This window comes from Falco biarmicus, chromosome 1, assembly GCF_023638135.1.
Source record: "Falco biarmicus isolate bFalBia1 chromosome 1, bFalBia1.pri, whole genome shotgun sequence".
Lineage (NCBI taxonomy): Eukaryota > Metazoa > Chordata > Aves > Falconiformes > Falconidae > Falco > Falco biarmicus.
Genome location: NC_079288.1, coordinates 42,660,824 through 42,671,587, shown reverse-complemented (window position 1 = coordinate 42,671,587; position 10,764 = coordinate 42,660,824). Strand labels below are relative to the sequence as shown.

General features: G+C 40.7%; 1 protein-coding gene across 5 annotated transcripts in view; it reads left to right on the top strand.

Annotated features, from left to right (window-relative positions):
* The first annotated feature begins 7,234 nt into the window (after positions 1-7,234).
* The window catches only part of SFSWAP (splicing factor SWAP), a 49,372-nt gene continuing 45,842 nt past the window's right edge, over positions 7,235-10,764 (top strand). The window contains exons 1-2 of one of the 5 annotated variants that reach the window (XM_056326953.1): positions 7,235-7,780; positions 10,262-10,431. In XM_056326953.1, the coding sequence (XP_056182928.1) occupies positions 7,521-7,780; positions 10,262-10,431 (430 nt within the window). In that variant the 5' untranslated portion in view covers positions 7,235-7,520. Of the gene's footprint in view, positions 10,432-10,764 lie in introns of all 5 variants that reach the window. The other 4 variants (XM_056326941.1, XM_056326942.1, XM_056326943.1 and 1 more) reach the window with 4 other exon arrangements.

Sequence of the window (10,764 nt, the reverse complement as noted above, 5' to 3'; positions counted from 1 at the left end):
GGTAACTTTTCCAACCTCACCCACTCTCAGAAATGGATGTTATCTCAATCACATATAGCAGAGGCTAAGGTATTAAAGCACACTTCCAATTAACAGTGGCAGTGAGCTCTTTTTTATTTTGGATTCAAGTCTTAGGTATTGCCATTATGGAAACACTAACAACTTATACCTAGCTGATCCACCATGAAGGAACAACAGCTCCACTGGCTTCCCCTGCCCCTCACCATCTCAGTCAATGTGTGAATGGGAAAGACAAGAGTTTTGCAAGTGATGATAGCAAGTTGCACTAGAGAAAAAAAAACCATGAAAAAACTGGCAGATTACATATGGCTTTACATTGACTGATTTGAAGGCACAGTGTATAGCACACTCTGAAAGCACCAGCTGTTGAGTGTAACACTTGACACTGCTGAGACATTCGGAAGCCAAACATTGAACACTGAAACAGAAACCAAGATTTTTTGTCAAAAAATTTTTGAAGTCTTAGAGGGAAGAATTAACTGGATTTGATTACTCAAACTGGCAATATCAATATGAAGGCACTTGAGCCTTCTTACTTGGCATCTCTGTGAATCACGTAGCCTTACAGAAAGGCAGTGTTGCCAGAGGTCTTTGCACAATAGTCAACTTCAAGATGCAGAGAGCCATAAGCAACAGCATGCAGTCTGTATGTCCCACTGTGCCATCTGGCCCTGGGTTAACATGTCTGTCAGTGACTGCTTTCACACTCCCGACAAACTATTACTCAGCTACATAACTGCTAGGTAAATTGCAGTCTGCTTTGATTTGTAAGCTGTCTACCCCAAAGTTACAATTTTTTAAGGTTATATCCTGACTCAAAGAAAGATTTATTTCAAGAAGCATTTTTCAAATATTTTAGACTTAAAAATCTTGCTACAGTGAGATCTCATAAAAAAGCACATATGAAATATCACAGTTGGAGCAACTTTTACTCCTAAGTTCGTATGATTACATGATTTTATGCATGCTATCAAGGGCCTGATAGCAACATTTCTGCCTACAGGCTTACTAGACAGACAGTCCATGTTGTTCTTGCAGCCTAGTCAGACTCCATTAGCAATCCTGAACGTAAACCTTTCGGAAGACAACTTCTCTCCCCTTCACCCACACACAGAGGTGCAGTGATGTTGATTTCTGTTTGACAACAATCAACATAACAGCTCAACCTAGTCAAACTTTAAGTTCATTTTCCATAAAACCTAAGCAATTCATAATTGTATTCAAGGTTCACATCCTACAACATGGGCTGAATGTTCTGCTTCCCAGTATGGATTAACAAAATCCCCACTGACATGAATAGCAGTCTAGCAAGCACATGACTTGCTGCACATATAGATTAACAGACCTATGAAATTGCTCTTTGTGAACATCCACAAGAATTGGAAAGTAATTGAGAGGCAAACAACAAAAAAACCCCAAAATTAAAAGATAGTAAAGCATACTCCAATATGTTCACAAACAGTATGACAAAGGGGGGAGGGGGGAATAATTTTTGGTGGTTTATTTAATCACTTTTATTTTTACACATTCCTGTGTCTCTTCTTATGGATTAAAGGTACCAAGGAACTAAGTTTATTGACATTCAACTATCAGCATTAAAACCAAAACAAGATCACTACCCAGCATAGCCCCTGACATGGGAGACTTAAAGGCTCCTCTGATGTCTCCTCTCTATGAAATTTTTCAACATTGAATTTCTAATTTTTGGTAAACCATTTAAAAATTAAGTGTGAAGAGAATGAAAATCTTCAAAAAAATAATTCTGTAGAACAGAAGATCATAGAACATTAAAGATGCTAACAGACAATACAAACTGTTGCTGCTCCACCTTTTTCCTCTAGGAATGATCAGCAGTCTACCCAGCCTAAATCTTCAGTAATTATTTCCACACAAGAGTGCAGTATTGATTTCTCTAAAGCACATAGAGGGCCAGGAGTGCTTTAGCATCATTTGAGAGAGAAGTCTTAAAAACACAGTGGCTGCTGAAGAACAATGCTTACTTCATTTGCAAAAAAGAAAACCCAAAACCCACAATGAATTGCCAGAGCCATGAAGTTTGCAAGTAAGCCTTTCCCTAGCTTCTACATTCATTTTCTCATAAAAAATGACAACCATTAATTATCTGTATTTCCTTGTTATTATTAGTAATAAATATTGTCTTACAATCCATTAAAGCTAATGAATCTGTCTTGGGTTCTTTAAGCATGCTACTGTTATAAATAAATAACAGTGGCTTTAATACAGAGTTACACAAGGGCAGACTTTGACCTTTTGATATTTGCATATTCCCAGTGATGTAACATACAAAAAACCCCAAAACCCAAACAAACAAAAAAAGCAGAAAGCATTTACTTCTTTGTTTATCAAGTGGTGTTGTCTTCAAGCAGCAGATTAATGATTGTCAAGGTTTTGATAGGAATGCTATCACACCATTAGACAAATGGTACCACTCACAGGAAAAATAAGTCTACTTTCTGTATGCAGTACACCAGCTCAGCTATAACCTTCTCCTCTTTTGTGGAGAGGATTCCTCTTAACGGCTAAAAGGAGATTAAATAAAATTTTGTGTAAAATCTCCCTGCCCAGAGGACAGATACACTATCAGCTTTGAAGGTTGCTCTCAAACACATCAGTACTGCCTACAAAGTAGCAGTTAATTTTCATTACTTGATCTGCAAGACAGACTATTACTTAAAACCAAACCAAACCAAACCAATGTAAGTTACTATTCAGTGATACTACACTTGGCAAACAAAAGCACAACATATTCCTTATGGAACCTGTGTTGTCAGTTTCTACAGTAACAACAAAAGAAAATCTATGATGAAACCTGAATGTAAAGAATTTGATTAATTATAAACTGATTATATTTTAAGACTACTTCATTTTCTCTGAGTATTCCGTACAGTAACAGAAATTGCTTATAGCACAGTGAAAATGTCTCATACACAAGCACTTTTTTGGGGAAAAACTGTAAGAAAACAAAGCTACTGCTATAAGAGAATTCAAGAGCAAATCCAATATTGATTGTTAGTGCTACTCATAAGCTTTAATTTACCCTTTTCAAGCACACAGTAATAAAACGCCTTACAAACTACTACAGTGAAGATGGTTTTGAATAAAGAAAAGAGAAAGCAAAGGGAACAGAAAAGGAACAAGCTTTGTGTGTTTTTTGTGTTATATTTAATGCATTTTTGCGTCTTACAACCACCCTCAATAAAGGAGTCCTCTGGCCTAAAGACAATAATCAAATAATTAGTCATAGAAATTCACAGGCTGTGAAATACATACACAAACCCCAAACAAAACAAAGCTACCAAAGGATACATGGTGTATCTGTATAACTTGCCAGAATAAGGTGTTCAATAGACAAAAACACCATGCTAAAAAGAAAAGAGGGGATTTTACCTCATTTTTTAAAGAGGTAAATAGCATCTTTATACAATTTATAAATTCATAAAGAGGTAAGTAACTCTCTAGGTATGAAGTGAGCATCTCTATGAATTACAGCAAGCTTATAATTAAAAAGAGCTAGAAATCCTTAACCACTACTCTTCACCTAGTCATTAATGCAGCCAGTTACATACTGCAGACAGTAACATACTGATAAATTGTTTACCTAGCTACTGTTAGACAGCAATTCTGTATTTAAAATGTGATTCCACTTCAATTGGATTGGAATTACCATATGTTTTATATGTGGATGCTACAGTAATGCCAGAAATAACAATAAAATCTGCTCAAAAAGTCATGACAATTTAGAGAATATCTTCTTTAAGAGAATAATTATGTACAATTCCAGTGTTCAAGAAAACCTTGCAGGTTCCGTGCATCCCTCCCTAAAGAACACAGCAGCTTTTTTGTTAAAAGACACCACTGAGATAAAATAAAGTCTGACGACAGTGCAGTTTCATGCCAAGTTCCATAATGAACAAATGATGACCAAGAAACAAACTTAGCTCTTGGCTCCAGCTTGACCAAGCAGAGCATTTTCTACAAAAATAACAAACCTTCTTCAATAGTTTGAGAGTGCTAATGTCAGGATTAATATAGTGATACGCAAGCTTTGTATTTTTACTACATAAAACATCACACTTGCGCTGATCATTTAAATCTTTTATGATAGCACTCTCATATATAGTTTTGTCCCCTTACAACCAATACAGAAGAATACAAGCCTGTTCTTTGAATTTATATCAAAACCCTCTCCCAAATTATAGCTTCTTAATTAACAAAAAATTCCATGTTTCTCTACTGAACTGCTTACCTATCCCATGCTTTGTGTTCTGCAGAGTCCCTAACCCCAGAGCTTCAGATTTCGTATCGCCTGTGTGCTTGGAATAACATTTGACACATTCTTTTGGTATGCTGAATATTTCTTTATACAGCTGAAACATGATATAAATAGTATTTTACTTTAGAATCAGCACAACATACTTTTCTTTCAAACCTACTTCAGAACTAAAAAATAAATGTTATTGCACACTTTTAGCTAAAGATAAACTGCAAAACAATACTAGATGACTAGATTTCCATTAAGATAGAGAAGAAAAGACTGGTATACACCTAGGAAAAGAAGGCTTGTTTTTACTTGCTTTCCTACCTACAGCAAAATCAAAAAAGAGCGGGAGACTGAGAAATACCAATTTTGCAAATTTTTCCTGTTACAGCTAGCCTCTTCTCATCATAGCCAGGACAGCTAGGGCTAATCAAGGGTCTGAATGAAACAGCATGAGCATCCTACCACATAAAGACTTTAGAACACATAATATATCTATATATATAAACACATATAGACTTCTGTCTATAGTAATTTCAGAGTATTTTTTCTTATTAGTAAAGTTGGATTTGTCTTTAAACATGGTAAAAAAAGCATACCCTATATTACAATTAGCACCAAGTTTCCTTCCCGATGATGGTGTACAGTAAAAAGCACTAAAAAAAAAAAAAATGGATAAAAAGTTTCGTTTTTTACACATACTGGGATAATAGGATGGGTGCTTTTTTATTGCAATGCAAATTCATAATGCGTTATGACATGCTTTCTTAAATACATCAAAGATCCCTGTATGTGGTCTGCTCACCATCCTACCTTTTTTCCTCAGGTACTCAATAATCTGAAGGTAACTGTTGTGCTCGAGTCGTTCCAGAAACTTCTCTTAATCCCTCTTCTGTTTACAGGCTAATTACACGGGAACAGCCTAGAACACCACATGCTGTAACAAACAGCAAGGTGCTGTCCCAGGCCTCAGGTTTCACACTGTCCCCTTTCTCAAAAACAGATGTGTGGTTCTCCTTTTCCATTTCTTTACATTATTTTCAAACCACCAAACACAAATTACTTTTTAAAGTCTTAATAATTCAGTGGGAACATTATCAATACCTGGTGCTTTATTGTTCCTGGGTGTTCTGTTGCCTCTTGGTTCTTCTACAAATGGCTCAGCTGGCTAGAAAATTGCTGTTTGTTCGCCTTTATCCATTTCACCATTAAAGAGATCATTAAAATACTCCCTCCATCTTTCTCTAATTGCATTCTTTTAACTAAGATTTCAATTTTTGTCATTCACCTGACTCATGCACAGTTCACGTCTTTGTCTCAAATGCTGATATCCTGGTAAAATAATCTGAAGTTATCTTATTACACTGCCACTTCAACTGCATAAAGCCACTTCTGTGCCATACTATCTTTTTGCTGAATCCTTTGCATTATCAGAAGACCTAAGGAAGGCACAAAATCCTCACCACATATTGCTTTATTATACACCCCAGAAAAAACTTCATTTTTTTTTCTTGGAGTTCTATTGTTTTCTCCTGCTCTTCTCTTTACTCCAAATGTTTCCCAGTTGGTATAAAACTTTTGCACAATGATCGAGTGTTCTGACCTGCATCCTTGGTGTTCAGGTCTTTATTTAGTTTCTCAAAGGTGAGTGTTACTCTTAGAACTTCATCAAACAACTCAAGTCATTATTTTTGTAAACCAGTAAGATATGTCTGAAGCATCTACGTTTAGCAGATTTGTTTACTAAAATCTTTGAAGTATCAGAGTTACCGGCAACTTCCATGTATTTGTTGCAAAGGACACATATGTTCACTCCAGAAGATTTTTAACCATCTTTTCTAGGACATGGAGCAGCAGGTGGAACTGTATATGCATCACTATTACCCAAAAGCAGCATTACAAAGTTTACTCAGATTTTGTTGTTCACTTTGAAAGATACTGTGGAAACGCCATATACTGTTTTCAATTTCATGACTGCAGATGAGTAAAGGAGCATCCAAGCAAGTTTCTAGATTCCTCCTCCACCAAGTTTATGTGGTAGCAGGTATTTCTAAATGCTAACACAAGCTATTAATCTCTTTTCCAGTGCTTGCGCATGACTTTTCTCATGCTACTTCACATATTTTGTTCCTTTGTATACAATGATACCAGTAAGTTGCCCACAAAACCCCCGGCAGCTCTGCCTGTATTTACGGGTGCCCAAACCCCCCATCACCAGGGCGCTGGCCTCGCTCCCACAGGGGCTTCCTGACAGACCTGTATTATACACCACACAAAATGGTTCTTTACACTTCCATAAAGAGTGATGAAAATCCTAAATCTGAGGTAAATGATACTGAGAATTTCAGTCCAGAGTACACAATTTTAGCAAAGAAAAATTTTATAAATTTTTTGGAAAAAACTTTCCTTAGCACTTCAGCCCTCCCGCCTTGGCTGACCGGGCCCTCTCCCAACGAGCTCCCCAGGCGCGGCCTGAGGGGAACGCCGCCGGGCGCCTCCTCGGGCGGGCCGGGCGCCTCCGTCTCCTTGGGCTCCATCGCCGCCCGCCTCACCGGCAACTCCCGCCATCAGGCCCCTGTGGGGCCCCTCAGCAGCGCGACAAACGTCGGAAGCCACGACTCCCTACCCTGCGCAGAGCCTCCGGCCCCTCCCTCCTTTTTTAAAGTTCCACATAGGCATTTTAGCGGGGAAAGCGCCCGAGGCCCCTCACCAGCCCCGAGGCTGCAGCGAGCCCGCCGCGGTCCTGCTCAGGCACGCTGACCGCCTCAGAGGGGCCGCCCCGCCCCCCCGGCTCCGCCCCGCCCCCCCGGCTCCGCCCCGCCCCCCCGGCTCCGCCCCGCCCCCCCGCTCCGCCCCGCCCCCCGGCTCCGCCCCGTTCCTGCGTTCCGCACTTTCGTCACACCCGTGGCGTCACAGCCCCTCCGTGTTGCCCGGCTGTTGTCGCTGGCCGCCGCCTGCCCCGCCGGGACGCGGAGCCGCGCCGCCCTTTCACGTCGCCCTCAGGCTCCCGAAACCGAGGGCGAATCTGCGCGGTGCCGGAAGCCAGCCGAGCCTCCGCTCCGCTAGCGGAAGCGGAAGGCTCGCCATTTTGTTTCAGGTGATGGCGACTGTGGTGCTCTGGAGCTGGAGAGTTTAGTGCGGGCCCGGCCTTCTGGGGGACTCGCTTCTCGGACAGTCGTTGTTACTGCGAGTTTCCTCCTCCTCGCTGCATCCCCTGGTGATGTACGGAGGGGTCGGAGGTTCTCGACGGACTGCAGAAGAAGCAGGCCCGCCGCCCCTAATGTTGTTGTCAGGCGGGGGAGCGGTCCCCGGGCCCCCCGGAGGAGGTGGAGGAGGAGGTGGAGGTGGGAATAGCCGTGTGGAGCTGCTGGTGTTCGGCTATGCCTGCAAGCTGTTTCGAGATGATGAGAAGGCTCAGTACCAGGAGCAGGGGCGACATCTTATTCCTTGGATGGGAGACCCCAAGATCATGATCGATAGGTCGGTGTAACACAACCCCCAGACTGCTGCGAGATCTCCTGTTATAGCCTCTTTCTGTTCCTCCCCTTGTGCTGTGGGCAGGTGAGGGCGGGGGATGAACAAAGGGCTTTCTCTGGCAGACGTGTGGGGATCTTCTTCAGTGGCAGAGTTGGAGGGCAGCTCCTCCTGGTAGAGTGCTTCCAGTGCTGCTTTTGTAACGCTGCAGGGCCGCCCCCCTGGCAGCGGGAACTTGGGGTTCCCCGCTCTGGCAGTGTTGGGAGGTTCCTCTCCTTCTGGCAGTCTGTGTGTGTGGGTCTTTCCGCTCCACTTGTCAGGGTAGGGTTTATAGGGTGGAGTGGAGAGTGGGAATGATCTATTCCTTTTCAATGCAAACCAGAAACATCATCTTTTCTCACTTGGAAACCAAGGGAGCCTTATTGCATGGGAATGCTTGTTAGGCACTTTATAACGCTCTGTAAGTGAGAACTTAAGCGATGTGCGGAGTGGAAGGTTATTTATCCACCTTAGGGGAAATGGACTTTTCTTATTTCTCCTATGTAATCTGGCTGCAGGCCGTTAGTGGGATACCCCAAAAGCAGTTCTTGACCTAATAACTTTTTCCGTGTGCCGTGATTCACTGTCTTAGGCAGAATGGCTTTGATTTTGGGTGCTTGCTTTTCAAATTTTATGTTGAGGTGGCGGTTTTGGTTGTTTTGCAGTAGCCACAGGTTCATGGCCAGAGAGGATAACAGAATCTGTGTTGATGTTTCTTCTGGTCTCTTAAGTTTTTTCAGCACTGCAGGGTGGGATTTAGAAATAAATTCATTCAGAATAAATTGTCTGAACGTTTTCCTGGGGAGGGGGGAAAATGGGAGGTCAGGTTGGATATATTTGAGTGGAGCGCTGAAAGTGCAATTTAAGAGTTATGGCTGACCCTGAAAACCTCAGTGGGAAAGATGGAAGGATTTTGGTTTGAAAAGGATCACATGACATACTATAGATATTTGTTCCCTCAATTTCATCATTGCTTTGGTGCTATACATGATTTTTCTTGCTTTGATTTAACAACTGTGTTTGGCTTGGAACTACTATCAGTAAGGGGAGGTCTTTCCATTTCTTTCCATAAGACTGGAAAAGAAAGAAATGCCCTTGCGCTACTTTGGGGTTTATGCCTTTAATGATTTTTATGATTAAAATTAATTTCTTAAATAAGAATAAACGCAAAGACATGAAAAAAGCTACCATAAATATTTGTAGCTGTATTTAATTTCTTTCTTATATGAAAATAGAAGTGTTACAATGCACACTTCTAATCCAGATCACTTTCGTGACAGAATTCATTAATAGGTACAGGCTATTTTTGTGGTCCTGTGCAGCAGTAACCCAATTTACAGGTGTTACAGAAATTGCGGGGAGCAAAACCTAAGTATGTGCATGTATGTGCATATAATATGGAAAAATCTAAATAACATTACATTTGTAAGTTAAGGTAGCTTGCAATTACTAATCTTATAAACTGCTTTGGAAGCTTAGATTCTTTTCATCTCCAGCAGCAGGAAGTCCTCATTTTCACCATTTTAAGAAAAGCGTATTGCTATGAGAAGACATGGGTTGAAGTTTGCCTGTGGACAGAACTTGATTAACCAGACCTACGTGTTTCATTAACTTTTTGCTATGAGACTACTTACTTTCTTTGGTTTTGGTCTAGCAAGTTGGCACAAGTCAAGAGTTGTGTGTGGGAAGACACCTCAGCGGAGTCGAGTTTACTGTCACTTTACTTTTTAATCAGTTTCTCTTACTGATGCATAAACATTATCCCAATGCAGTGCTTTTCCTGCAAATAAGATTATTTCTGCATAGTAGAAAGGAACTGTACGTCATTGATCTTTGCCGTTTTTACGGTGAACCTCCTTAAATTGCATGTATATGTTACTGTTCCTATGTATGTGTGTCTCTCTATCACATAACCCAGAACTTATTTCCTCAGCCAAATGGCTAGGGGCCGAGCCTAGCCATGATTTTACCTCCAATGGACGCAAGTTTCTATGGTGAAGATATCTCCTGAGAGTTCGGGACTAGCAGAAAGAAGCGAGGAAATTTCGACCGTTTGGTTCTTACGGATAGGTATTTATGTATTCGGGTTTGTGTGAATGTAAGCTATTTGACTTTGCAGAAAAACGTATTTTGCAAGTGACATTGATTGGTTGGTTGAAGCACGTACGGTAAGAGCTGTTAAGGAAATGGATCCCACTTAAACTATTAAAGGATACCTTTGCCTTTAATTGTAATAATTTATTATTTGAGAGGAATGTAGACTATTAAACAAATTTTCAGTAGTTGGTGACAAATGATTAGCAAAATTAAACGTAACTTCTAAAAGGAAGTATGCTTTAATGTATAAGTTTGTGGTTTTTTTTTTCATTTTTAATGGGTAAGTATTTAAGTAGTCGCATAAACACAAGCCCTAAGTTTTTTGCATTGACCAGCTGTTTCATCTTGCAGGTACGATGGGCGTGGTCACCTACATGACCTTTCTGAATATGATGCTGAATATTCCACGTGGAACAGAGATTATCAATTGTCTGAAGAGGAAGCTAGAATAGAAGCCCTCTGTGATGAAGAGAGGTATTTAGCCTTGCATACGGACTTGCTTGAGGAGGAGGCGAGGCAAGGTATTGCTCAAGGAAACTTCCCGAGTTTAGCACATGTTTAAATAAATAATTATGAAATTAAATTTACTCCTAATTTTATACTCTCTTTTTCTGATGTTATCTTGACAGTACCCAGTGGATTCGAAAAACAGGAGTCTTTGCGTATGTGAGAGGACCTCAGGATAGTTTAAAAATAGATCAACAGAGAAATTGGCCAGATTCTGAGGGCAGACTGGGATTTCAGACCCAACCCCCCCCAAATAAACACATTCTGCTTCATTTTTAGTGTTCTTAAATGAAATTCTGTGCTTTTGTATGCATAATTACATTAGAATGTTTAACCCGCAGCCTTTA